General features: G+C 39.8%; 1 protein-coding gene across 2 annotated transcripts in view; it reads left to right on the top strand.

Moving 5' to 3' along the window:
- RBPMS (RNA binding protein, mRNA processing factor) overlaps window positions 1–14,412 on the top strand; it is a 292,730-nt gene that overhangs the window by 251,451 nt on the left and 26,867 nt on the right. For both annotated transcript variants that reach the window (XR_014225321.1, XM_082258957.1), the window contains one exon: window positions 10,866–10,935. Coding sequence is in view for 1 of the 2 variants with exons in the window: in XM_082258957.1 (XP_082115083.1) it covers window positions 10,866–10,928 (63 nt within the window). In the remaining variant the exon portion in view is untranslated. The remainder of the gene's footprint in view (window positions 1–10,865; window positions 10,936–14,412) is intronic.

Here is a 14,412-nt window from a genome sequence, read left to right as displayed (position 1 = left end):
AAACAGTTAACTGCAATTTACACCCCTGTCTCTACTTCTTCATAAGAGATAACTGAAGTGGGCATTTAAATATAGCAAAATAAGGTGGCTTACTAGCATAATAACTGGAAAGGCTTTGCGTCATCAGCCATTGTCACTTGAGGACAGCTATGAAAAACAGGTAGCATGGATTATGAATTTGAATGTGTTTTCAGGGTACCATAATTGCAGCATTGCTCATTTATTATGAATGCTATCTTTGTTGTTTGGTACTATTGTGCAGTATACCATTGTAAAGGGGGCTTTTTTCTGCCTGCACTAAGAAAATAGTTTAAGCAATATGACAATACCTACAGTAACGTCCATAGGATAAACAGATAATACATCTATTCATTATTATGTTTCTGTATAGAAAATAGACGTACAATGACATTTATGAAACTGCCACTATATTGAAAAGCAGACACCCAGAGGTGCCTGAGGTTACTTTTTTATATCCTCAGAAGTGCTCCGGGAGCTTCCAGATCCAGTGCTTTTTTGAGGTCATGCTTGTTTCTTCCCCTGTTCTGACCTGTGCTTTAGAGTCATCCAGTAGTTACAGCAGATATCTACACTGGCTAAAAGAAAGGAATTAGAGATAGGAGGAGATTGTCATGTGATATTTTTTAAATGAATGTCTTATATAATTTTTATATGTGTATTTGTCTATTATGGTAAGGACTAATATATAAAAATTATTTTTAATCAGGTGAATATGAAGTCTAAGAATATTGTATAGTCTTCTATCCAGCCACTAGGTGGCGCTTTAGTCTCCTTTTCATGTATCAAGAAGTATCATTCTCAGCTCTGCTGAAACATTCATGTTTACCTGTTGGGGTTTAAAGTAGAACTATAGGCAATTTTTTTTTTCATTTTGGATAGAGTAAGGGAGGGTTATAGCCCCCGCAGATTTTTTTTTCACCATCTGTGTTTCATTGCAGAGATTTCCTTTCACTTCCTGTCCTAAACCCAAACAGGAAGTGAGAGGAAATCCCTGCAAATTAAGGGAATTCCTTGGGGACCCCCCGGTCACTAGAACCGGTGTTCCCGTTGGAAGATTTCCCCTCTATTGCTTTTCCAAAATCCAGGTTTTCTTTTAGTTTAGTTATACTTTAACTTTTAACACAGTAGATGTGGTTTGCTTATTAAACTGAATGATCACTTTGCAAACGGAAGCTATGTGCCTGGCTGTCTCTGGCTTCAGTACATTAAATAGTTGAAAAAGTAAAATTAGAAAAAAATATAAAAAGTATATGTTTTAGTTTATCTTTTGCCCTTGTTAAAAAAAAGTAGTAAAATTAGAACAAAAATATAAAAAGTATATGTTTTATTTTATCTTTTGCTCTTGTTAAAAAAAAAAAAGTAAAATTAGAACAAAAATATAAAAAGTATATATGTTATTTTAGCCTTTGCCCCATTTAAACCAACACTATAATTATGGTTCTGGTACAAAGCATTGCAAAATGTGACACCAAAAAAAGAAAATCACAAACAAAATTAATATAAACAAAACAGTTTAAATATATAGTTAGAAAATTAGAAAAAGAAAATCAACAGGAAAATAATAGTTAAGGGGAGAAGGAGAAGGTTATTTAGGGCTGATTAGTAAAAACAAAGTGCTAATAACATGTAAATAGTAACAAATAAAAAAAACTTTTAGGGCTCTTTCACACGGGCGGTCCGATCAGATCCGCCTGTCAGTTTTTTAGGCGGATCTGATCGGATCCTCCATGCAGCTCTATGGGGCAGCGGGTGTCAGCGGAGGTCACCTCCGCTGACACCCGCTGCCATCCGCATCCGATCCTGTGCTGAAATCTGGACGGATGGAAACCCTATTTTTCCATCCGTTCAGTAATCGAGTAATCGGAGCGGAGCGGATCTGATGAGAGCGGACAAGCGGTCCGCTCTCCTCCGATCCCCCATAGAGGGCAGCGGGTGCTGAGACACCTCCCTCTCCGCTCTGCAAGCGGAGACGGAGCTGTCATCCACCCGGCTCAGCGGGGATCGCGGATCGATCCCCGCTGAGCAACACGGATCCGCCTGCGGAGGCGGACCGTGTGAAAGAAGCCTTACTTGTTAGGTTGCTATAACTGACATCAGATGCAGAGCAAAGCCCACCCTTTTGATCTACATATGAATACAAAAATAACAATGTAAAGAAAAAATTTACGCATGGCAATGTGTACAAACATGTCAGCCGGCAATGTCAACTTGCCGGTAGGTGGCTAGGGGTGGTTCAAATGCAGTTCCAGATGAAAACCACCTGTTTTTACCTCTCCTCTGCTGTCCTCATGAACTTGATAACTTTGTATCAGCCTCACCTCTGATAAGTGTTTTTTTTCTTGCAGCAGCAGCTACAGTTTCTGTATTTACACTGCAACTCCTGGCTGTCGTTTTGACAGTTGGGAATTGCTAGCAATTGCAAGGGAGGAGCAGCAATAATACAATAATACAAAAGACCAGGCCATACAACACATGCCTTGTGTACTTCCATGAAGTTTTTACAGGCATGTAATGCACCTGTTGGCCACAACTGGTTAAATAAAGAGGGATCGAAGGCAGTGATGATTTGCTAAGTGTATCTATGACAAACCAATTTAAATCACTACCCCTTCCCCAAATCTTCTACTCACCTGTCCTCTTTCCTTGATCTTCAGTGTGCAAAAATTTACTGACAGAAGAAAACCTTTTTTTTTTTTCAAAATTTTCTGTCTTTTTTTTTTTAGTAAAAAATAAAAAACCCAGCAGTGATTAAATACCACCAAAAGAAAGCTATATTTGTGTGAAAAAAATGATAAAAATGTAATTTGGATACAGCATTGCATGACCGCGCAATTGTCATTCAAAGTGTGACAGCGCTGAAAGCTGAAAATTGTCCTGGGCAGGAAGGGGGTGAAATTGTCCATGAGTCTGTTGCTTCACTGTCAAGCTATGCTGCTTAACTACAGTAAAGAAAAGTCAGGGCTAAATAAATCTCAGGACAGAAATACAAAACCTTTGGTAGGTAAAACAACTCCCATATATGTATAATAAAAATGCTGCGCAAAAAGATATATACAATCAAACAAATGTGTGATCTCAGAGCAATTCCTAAATAAACTCCCATATATGTATTTTAATTGTGTGTTTAGCCTTTAGGCTAAAGCTCAGCTTTAAAGAATTAATGTAATAAAATTTTGATTGGTTCCTATGTGATAAATCTTCAAGCTAAACATCATTAACCCTCCCTTAACACACTAGTCTATCTATAAGCCTTATATTTGCCCACACACGGCTTTATTATTCCAGTCTCTCAAACACTACACAGCAAAAATCATTCAACACTGGTATGTGTTCACAGCATTTGTCCTTCACCTCTGTTATTTCTAGAGAACACTGTCTCTCATCTTATTTCGTTGCTGCATTCTAAGCAATGCTGCCCCTTCTGTTCTCTCTACTACGAATGCTCTTGAATTCAGAAACCTGGGTATGCAATGCTTTTCCACGACGTGCGGAATCAAAATAACGGCAGGTGATACTGTTTCTGTATATTATTCCATTTTATGTAGTCTTTTTGATTTAACAGTGAAGTACAGTATGTTAATTGGTTAATATAGTGTAACTAGGCTCTAGTAGATGAAGTACAGTATGTAAATTGCATAATATTTTTTCTAAATCCTTAGTAATAAATACTTCTCTAAAGAAGCTACTATTAGGGTTGAACATATGTGTTTAACCACTTGCCTACTGGGCACTTATACCCCCTTAGCGAGTGTACAGCTTGTATAACAGTGTAAATTTGCTGCCCCCTCAAAATAACTCAACACACAGCCATTAATGTCTAAACCGCTGGCAACAAAAGTGAGTACACCCCTAAGTGAAAATGTCCAAATTGGGCCCAATTAACCATTTTCCCTCCCCGGTGTCATGTGAATCGCTAGGGTTACAAGGTCTCATGTGTGAATGGGAAGCAGGTGTGTTAAATTTGGTGTTATCGCTCTCACTTTCTCATACTGGTCACTGGAAGTTCAACATGGCACCTCATGGCAATGAACTCTCTGAGGATCTGAAAAAAGGAATTGCTGCTCTACATAAAGATGGCCTAGGCTGTAAGAAGATTGCCAAGACCCTGAAATTGAGCTGCAGCACGGTGGCCAAGACCATACAGTGGTTTAACAGGACAGGTTCCACTCAGAATAGGCCTCGCCATAGTCAACCAAAGAAGTTGAGTGCACATGCTCAGCGTCATATCCAGAGGTTGTCTTTGGGAAATAGACGTATGAGTGCTGCCAGCATTGCTGCAGAGGTTGAAGGGGTGGGAGGTCAGCCTGTCAGTGCTCAGACCATACGTCGCACACTGCATTCTGCATGGCTGTCGTCCCAGAAGGAAGCCTTTAGTAAAAATTATGCACAAGAAAGCCCACAAACAGTTTGCTGAAGACAAGCAGACTAAGGACATGGATTACTGGAACCATGTCCTGTGGTCTGATGAGACCAAGATTAACTTTTTTGGTTCAGATGGTGTCAAGCATTTGTGAGGCAACCAGGTGCGGAGTACAAAGACAAAACATGATAGTGGGAGTGTCATGGTCTGGGACTGCATGATTGCTGTCGGCACTGGGGAGCAACAGTTCATTGAGGGAACCATGAATGCCAAAATGTACTGTGACATACTGAAGAAGAGCATGATCCCCTCCCTTCGGAGACTGGGCCGCAGGGCAATATTCAAACATGATAATAACCCTAAACTCACCTCCAAGATGACCACTGCCTTTCTAAAGAAGCTGAGGGTAAAGGTAATTGACTGGCCAAGTGTGTCTCCAGACCTAAACCCTATTGACCATCTGTGGGGCATCCTCAAACAGAAGGTGGAGGAGCGCAAGGTCTCTTAACATCCACAAGCTCTGTGATGTCATCATGGAGGAGTGGAGGAGGACTCCAGTGGCAACCTGTAAAGCTCTGGTGAACTCCATGCCCAAGAGGGTTAAGGCAGTGGTGGAAAATAAATGGTGACTGCACAAAATTTTGACACTTTGGGCCCAATTTGGACTTTTTTTAATTAGGGGTGTACTCCTTTTTGTTGCCAGCGGCTTAGACAATAATGGCTGTGTGTTGAGTTATTTTGAGGGGACAGCAAATTTACACTGTTATACAAGCTGTACACTCACTACTTTACATTGTAGCAAAGTGTCATTTCTTCAGTATTGTCACATGAAAAGATATAATAAAATATTTACAAAAAAGTGAGGGGTGTATTCACTTTTGTGGGATACTGTATATTATGTATCCCATCAGTGGCCCTCCTACCTTAGTATTTATTTTCCTAAATCTCACTGACTACCTGTAATCTCTAGGGATACGTTTCCCTAGAAAATAATGTGGGATGGAGGCAGAGCAGGGATTCTACCCACATAATTTACTACCCTATTCTATCCTCCTCTCTATCATAAGCCACTTCAGGGTCCTCTGGCACCCCCTTTACCGCTAGCTAGCTCCTAGATCCCTTGGACCTTCACCGGAGCGGTCTCCTCTCAGCTAGGCAGACCCCCAGGGGCAGTTACAGTACTCACAAACTTGGAATGCTTTCCTGAAACTGGGCCCCCTCAACTCCACTGGTCCTCGGCACACCGGATCCTCTCTGCAGCACAGCTCAGCTCTCTCTGTACCCTCAGGCAAGCAGCCCGAGACACCCGATCCTTCTGACAGGAGGAGAGACAGCCGTACTCTCCCTCCTGGGACTCTGCTTCCTGCCAAAGACGCTACCTCATGTGCTCCCCTCAAACTTATACCCACTCCAAGAATGCTGTGCGTCGGAATCTGCCTTCCTGGGGTAGATACAAGCCTGAATGTGCCCCTGATTGGGTTTCCTCCACTGCCCAATGAGAACCCTCTCATGGAGCCAGTGGGTAGACTGCCCTCTCAATGGCAACACCTGGGAGACATGACAGCCCAGCTGAAAATCAGGGCCCTGCTGTTAGGCAGCCAAGGCCCACTATACTTTTGCCTAGCACCTACCTTGTAGGTTGCTACATCTATAATAGTTTTGGATACATTTTTTTTTTTTTTTGCATCTCTTAAGGTTCAGGGCTGGTTCACAGCATGAATTGCACAGATACTCAGAGGGCATTCCTGTGTGATTCACATGCGATCTGGGTGCAGATAATTTGAATTGGATGAAATTGCGCTGAATCGCAGCAAAAGTAATGCATGCACTACTTTCCAAAATGGCAGAGCAGCCAGATTGCATGAAACTTCTGTACAATGGGCTCCAGTGCAAGCTAAAGTAATGGGTTTGTTACGTGCATTTAGGGTACTGTTAGCATTGTACTGAAACCCGCTACAGACCACAAGTGCATGAATTTTGAACGTGGTATGGGAAACGTGGGTTTTCCCAAACCACATTCTGGTGTGATCTGGCCCTTTTACTTTTTAAATTGAGGTTTAATATCTTACTAATTACATACAATCTTTGCTTTACAAATAAACATTTAATGCAGGGCTTGCCCATAATATAAGTTTCACAGAGCATGATGGGTTTTACAAAGAGAGAGCAAAAGAGAGAGCACAGCTTACTTAACCCCTTCATGCCTAATGTACGCAAATATGCGGCCTCGGCTTAAAGGGGTTATACTGGGGTAATGCCTGCAGCTGTCTTGACATCACTTCCGGTTTACAGAAGACTTAAAGGCGCCAAATTTAAAAAAAAATGGCAGCATTTAAAACAGCCAAACTTGGCGTTTTGAAAGCTTTTAAGTGCAAAGGAGGGATTTTGGGTCTTAAATGGCGCTTTTCCACTGCATGGAACCGTACGGGTTCGGCACGCTTTTGTGCTTTTCCACTGCTGGTACCGCATGGTATAGGGTCAGAACGGTTCGGTACGGTACGGTATAGGTTTGCTTTTCCACTGCATGGAACCGAACGGTACGGTACCGTACGGCTCTGAAAAAACAGTACCTACTCGATTGTGGTTCCAACAGGTACCAAACTGGTACCATATCCCACAATCCTTTGCATGCAGTCACTACTAGCCACTGATTGGTCAGAGAATCCCACCCACCCCGTTGTTATCCCACCCACTTAACTTTAGTACTACTTTAGTGGAAAAGCAAACCTATACCGTACCGTACCGAACCGTTCCGACACTATACCATGCGGTACCAGCAGTGGAAAAGCAAACCGGGCCAACCAGGGCCGAGTAGAGCCGAGCCGGTACGAGCCGGTACTTGCAGTGGAAAAGTGCCAATAGACCCTAGATCCCTCCATAAAGAGTACCTGTCACTGCCTATTACTGTCAAATGGGATGTTTACATTCCTTCTGACAGCATTAAAAGTAATCAGAATTTTTTTTTTCAAAGGTACAGTGTAAAAATAAAAATAAATAAGAAAAAAATACTACAATTTAAAGAGCCCCATCCCTCCGTGCTCGCACGCAGAAGCGAACGCATACGTAAGTCGCGACAGCAAATGTAAACAGTGTTTAAACCACACATGTGAGGTATTGCCGGGATCGTTAGAGCAAGAGCAATAATTCGAGGGCAAGACCTCCTCTGTATCTCTAAACTAGCAACCTTTAGAAACGTTTAAAGCACCGTCTATGGAGATTTTTTAGTACCATAGTTTGTCACCATTCCACGAGTGTGCGCAATTTTAAAGCATGACATGTTAGGTATCTTTTTACTCAGCATAACATCATCTTTCACATTATACAAAGAAATTGGGCGAACTTTACTGTTTTTTTTTAATTAATGAAAGTGTGTTTTTTCCCAAAAAAATAGCGCTTGAAAGACCGCTGCGCAAGTACTAAGTGACATAAAATATTGCAATAATCGCCATTTTATTCTTTACGGTCTCTGCTAAAAATATATATACTGTTTGAGGGTTCTTAGTAATTTTCTAGCAAAAAATACGGATTTTAACTTGTAGGCAACAAATGTCAGGAAAAGGCTTAGGCATGAAGGGGTTAGGAAGTAGCCCTCTAAAATAATTCTTTGTAAGAAAAGTGAGAAAAGTATGGGCTGCCATTACTGGTCCTCCTTTTAAAAAATCTAGTTGTCTGGCTTCAATACCTTTTAAATCACAGGCCTCGAACAAGCATACTAGAAATGAGTGTCAGATACATGTCAGAATTCCAAATCTCTATACTTGTTCCAGTTCAAATTCAGAATGTATTTAAGCCAAAGAATCAGTCAGGGAACTAGTATTCTCAAAGGAGACGTCTGCCATTGTAACTCCCGTATTTCTAGCATGACAGAGACCCTTTAACTGTCAGAAAGGGAGGAGAAATTAGTTCCTCCTGTGACTGTGCGGCCTAACTTGAGTATAAGCTATTTAGCTCTTTTTTTAGGCAAAGTAGCTAGGGATAGCCTGGAAAACAAATTAAAAGGTGCCACCAGCTGTTTAGAAAATAGAATGCAAAAATGTGTGCGTTCAGTATTCCATATTTATTTGACTAAATACATTCATAAAACGTGTATTTTTATAGCAATGGTCATAGCAAATAAAGAAAGTATATACAGAACCACCATATAAAGCATAGGAGTAGTGGGCAATTTAGTATTGGCTATGCAGATGTATTTCTGTTACCATTACAGAGGGAGGGGCTGAGATCCCTGCTGACGTCAGCCCCGCTCCGAGCACTGCAGAGAGGAGGGCCGCTGACGTCAGCCAGGAGGACAGGAGGAGAGCTCAGAGGTACTGTAAAAAAGGTATTTTCCACAATATTGTTACATAAAGACACACACTGGACATTATATAATCATATTACAGCATGGATTACAGGATTTTACAAGGACTTTAACTAGGGTTTATTTTCGGGATAAGGCTTATATTGCAGCCATACTAGAAAATCACAATAGGTCTTACTTTCAGGGTAGGTCCTTTTTTGGGGGAAAACAGTATATGAATCAGTGATCACTACTAGCATTTGTCTCCCTAAAGATGAATGTAAAACATTGGTTGAAGATGTTCCCTAGCTGGTACATGCACTATTTACATTATAGCTGGGACTTTTACTGCTCTGAGATCAGATCTGCAAATCCTGTTCATCCTTTATGTACATGGATGCAGTATTTTATGTCTCTCATAATCAATCTACACTGCACATTTCTGGAATATATTTATATATTCTTAACAGGTTTAATTTTTGTGACCATAAAGCTAATGGGGTTTTAGATGAATTGATATTATGGTATGATTTTTTTCTCTATTGTATACCATGGTTGTTAAATATTGGTATTCTTTTAGGGAGCACTTTTTTTTGCTAAAACCCTTGTGGTTGCAATTTTGCTTCTATTTGTACTTCTACCAATTCACTTTACCAGTATATTATCGTTTTAAGATCATTGATAAAATGTTATAGTACATGCTGTTACACACAGTGTAAGCAGTTATAATAGGCTAGTTTAACACTAAGCCACATCAGCCCCAATCAGTTTCTGCCAAGCGGATATGGGTGGACAACTATCATCTCTATGTCTGGCTGGGTGTAAATGGACTCCGCTATCCATTTACATCAGGCTACTTCTGATCTTGTCCAAAACGTAAAAGAATGCCGTTTCCTTGCATTTTTTTTTCCTGGATGGACTGAGAGGTAGGCGGTTGTACACAGACACAAGTCCCGTTACATCTGCCTGTCCATAGGGTTCCATGGACCTTCCAATCAGGTCTGCCTGAAAAAACGATAAGTGGACCGAAACAGAATGCCTGCGTGAATAAGCCCATAGGCTGCAGAAAAAGATACATTTTGCCTTCCAACGTGGTGTTTTTTTTAGTGTTGCCCATGATAATGTTAATGTATTAGGAGGTGTCGTTATAAGGCAGTGAATATGACATCCAACAACATTAAATGCATTTAATTCTTCCTTCTGCATGTGTTTTAAATTATAGTGATTGATTCGCCTGTAGTGTTTGCTAAATGTCATTCACCACTTTATAAATAAGCGCCTTCATTTTAAAGAAGAACTCCAGGAATCACAGCACTTTTAAAATGTGCTGGCTTATTGTCTAACAAGGTATATGCTACCTCATGGACTTATATGTTTTATTTACTGGATACATTTTTACTGGGCACCAGGAGTACAACCATCGCTATCGTCGTCACTATATTTCTGGTGCTCCAACGCTGGACTTTTAGATCACCAAAAATCACAGAATGCTTTGTTTTATGTGAACCCATTCCCTAAATACATAGTATTCTGTGAATTGACATTGGAAGGAAGGAGCGGGCAGAGTAGCTGCTATGTATCAGAGCGCATCGCTCCTGTCAGAGCACTGGCAGTGTAGCAATAACTATAACTATATACGTGAATTGTAAATAAAAGTGATAGATCCAAATGGTGCTATTCTCCTTATGAGACGTAACCCCCTATAAGCCAGCACCTTTTTGAATGATGTAATTCCTGGAGATACATTTTAAGATTAGTTTAACACCAATGCATGACTTACTTTGCATTTTTTGGTAAAGTGGAATTCCAGTCCAAACTTGAATAGACAAGAAAAGAGTTATCCCCATCATATTTTTATTGCTGTTTGTGTCTTTAAGGGGGAGAGTCAATCTTGCTTTCTGTCCTGGTGACTGTTCAAACCAGGACACAAAGTGAGGGGAAATATACATTTTTCAGTTGTCTTTGGAGCAAAGCTTTCCCAATGTGGACACCTTTTCCAGTGGCAACTCTCAAAGCTCTGATTTTCCATTACTCTGGGGAACTCTCTCAAAGGGATAGAAAGGTGATTAACATTTTTATATTTATATTTTTTGTAACTTGCTAAAGTATAAAATAGGTTTATAAAATACAAATCATGACGATTGTCTTTTATTCAGCTATAGTTTTTTTATGCAATTTAAAATATCTTCTGTTATCTGTTCTCAGGTGCGTTGGCTGCCTCCCTCAGATGTTACTTCTCAGGGCTGGAAGTCCCGCCAATTCTGCTGAGTAATGTGTAAGTACATTATTTATTCCCATGATCTCTCTCGTTTTTTTTTAGCACATTCTCATACAGTATATTGAAATAGTTCAAATAGGAACTCAAAAAATGGTTGACCATTTGTCTACAGTGGTTCACAGAGACCCTTTAGTATGCTGGAAAATGCATGGAACCTGAAGCGACCATTACCATCTAAGGTCCCTTACACATGGGAGGTTTATGCTTGCTAAGCATTAGTCCCTGAACACACAGGGCCCTACATGTGAGTAACACTCAGTACAGCGTTTAGCCTCATCCAGTCATAGTCATAGTCATAGTTAGTCTGGTTGAAAAAATACATAAAATCTAGTTCAACTATAAAAAGGGGAGAACAAAACAAAACAAAAAATTGTATTTACAATTCTATATACACAATCCCATACCACCAGTCCATCCAGAGGAAGGCAAAAAAAACCCAGCAAAGCATGATCCAATCTGCTCCACCAGGGGAAAAAAATTCTATCCTGATCCCCCTAGAGGCAATCAGATGAAACCTGGATCAACTTTACCTATAAATGTTAGTATCCAGTTATATTATGTACATTTAGGAAATAATGCAGGTGTTTTTTTAAAGCAATCTACTGAGCTGGACAGAACCATCTCTTGAGGAAGTCTATTCCACATTTTCACAGCTCTTACTGTGAAGAAGCCTTTCCATATTTAGAGAGTAAATATCTTTTCTTCCAGACATAAAGAGTGCCCCCTTGTCCTCTGTGATGACTTTAACATTAATAACTCAATGCCAAGTTTACTATATGGACCACTTACATATTTATACATGTTGATCATATCCCCCTTTAATCTTTCCCATAGCTGAGCTCCTCCATGCCTCTTACCAGTTTGGTTGCCCTTCTCTGCACTTTCTCCAGTTCCCCAATATCCTTTTTGTGAACTGGTGCCCAAAACTGAACTGCATATTCCAGATGAGGTCTTACTAATGATTTATACAGGGTATGGAGTCCATACCTCTCTTAATACAAGAAATGATTTTGCTTGCTTTGGAAACTGCAGATTGGCATTGCATGCTATTATTAAACCTATGATCTACCAGAACACCCAGATCCTTCTCCACTATGGATTCCCCCATTTGTACTCCCCCTAGTATGTATGATGCATGCATATTCTTAGCCCCCAAGTGCATAACTTTTCATTTATCAACATTAAACCTCATTTGCCACCTAGTTATCCAAATAAACAGTGCATTGAGGTCGCTTTGTAAGTTGGAGACATCCTGTAAGGACGGTATTCCACTGCAAAGCTTAATGTCATCTGCAAAGACTGAAATGGATATTAAAAAGTAAGGGTCCCAACACTGAACCTTGGGGTACACTACTAATAGCCTTCCGTATTTTGCTATCCATTTAGAAACTGATTTTCTTCAGGTAGACTTTACCTTACACATTAGCCCTCTGTCGGGAACTGTGTCAAACACTTTTGCAAAATCCAAGTATACTACGTCCACAGCCACCCCTCTGTCCAAGGTTTTACTTATCGCCTTATAAAAATAAATAAGATTTGTCTGAATGCTTCTGTCTCTCATGAATCCATGCTTTCAGTTGCTTAATTTTTTTTTTCCAGCAAGAACTCATCTATATGGTCTTTAAATAAACTCCAGTATCTTACCAACTATAGAAGTTAAACCAACAGGTTCATAGTTACTTGGTAAAGACTTTGATCCCTTTTTAAATATAGGCACCACATTGGCCCAATCCAGTGGTACTATGCTAGTCATTAAATTGTCCCTAAACATTAAAAACAATGGCTTGGAAATGACAGAGCTCAATTATTTAAGGATTCATGGGTGGATGCCATCTGGTCCAGGGGCTTTTTTTCACCTTTATGCTGTGTAAATATTTCTGGACCATATCAATTTTAAGCCATTGTAGATCAATTGGGGCTGTGTCAATACCATTCCCATTATGCCCATGAGCTTCCTCATGCTCCTTTGTATACACAGAGCTGAAGAAGGTATTTAATCAATTTGCCTTCTCTTTGTCTACAGTCACCCACTCTAGATTATTTTGTAAAAGGCCTACATGCTCAGACCTCACCTTTTTACTATTAATATAGTTAAATCATTTTTTGGTGTTTTTTTAATTTTTGCAGCCTTAAATTCTATTTGACATATTCTGTTATATTCTTTGTAAAATTTAAACAATGATAGTGTTCCTTCATTTTTATATCTTGTAAAAGCTCTTTTTTTGTTATTTATAGCTTTTTGTATGTGAGCCACATACATTTTATTTTTAGCCCTTTAAAGGTATTGCCCATGGGATTATATAAGGCATTGCCCATGGGATTATATTTTACAGTGAGTTAACATAGCCTGCCAGGGACTTTGAGAGGTAGCAAGGCTGGACACTGCATCCGTCCTTCCCAGGTGCACTAAAATGCTGGCAGAGGCACACAGCAGCTAGACACCCTCGTCTGCAGGCAGCCTAAATGCTCACCATCCCTTGTTCATGACACTTCTCAATTATTGTAAGCAGTTTACATAGACTAGCACAAATAGGTGTTCAAGCTGTTTTCCAGCTCCTGTCAATTATACAATTTTCAGACTGGATAAAGATAAAACAAGACCACATTTTAAAAAAGGGTTGACTATCAGGCAAAAAAAGCATCAGTTTTATTAATGAAAAATCCTGACCTTGCTGCTGCAAACCCTCCTAGCTGCTTCAGTGGAGCTACACTTTGTAGCATAAATTATACATGGATCCTATTAGAGACAATTTTGTATTATTTTTGAATGAATTCGGGATGGATGAGGACTTTTGTCTGGATATGTATGATGTGTATATTCATATTCTTCTTGAGGTCTTCCCTAACTTCCTGTTCTGTCTGACATCCATAACCTGAAAAGGATGATTTTATTGATTTAATTGCAGAGAGTGCCCCCAGTATGAGTTTCCTTCACTTCGTCTTTGACATCAGTTAGACAGGAAGTGAAAGAAAATCTCTAGAATAGGGGAAGACCCAGGCAATAACAAAAGGTTGACAGAGATTATAACCCTTTACTGTCTATAACTCTATCCACAAAAAGGTTTTTTAACCACTTAAGCCCCAAAAGATTTTACCCCCTTCCTGACCAGGGGGTATTTTGCGATTCGGGACTGCGTGACTTTAACGGACAATTGCGCGGTCGTGCGAAGCTGTATCTGGCGTCCTTTTTTTCCCACAAACAGAGCTTTCTTTTGGTGGTATTTGATCACCTGTGCGATTTTTTGATCACGCGCTATAAACAAAAAAAAGAGCGTAAATTTTGCAAAAATAGCAATATTTTTCACATTTTTTTATATGAAATTCCCCCCCCCCAAAAATGTAAAAATCAAAATTTTTTAACATTTTCGGGCAATTTGTTTTATGCTACCTATGTTTGGTAAAAAAAATCGCAAAAAGCGTATTTTGATTGGTTTGCGCAAAAGTTATCACGTTTACTAACAAAGGGAAAGATTT

Source organism: Pelophylax lessonae, assembly GCF_965119305.1.
Source record: "Pelophylax lessonae genome assembly, chromosome: 1".
Classification (NCBI taxonomy): Eukaryota; Metazoa; Chordata; class Amphibia; order Anura; family Ranidae; genus Pelophylax; species Pelophylax lessonae.
This window is presented reverse-complemented; position numbering and strand designations above follow the sequence as displayed.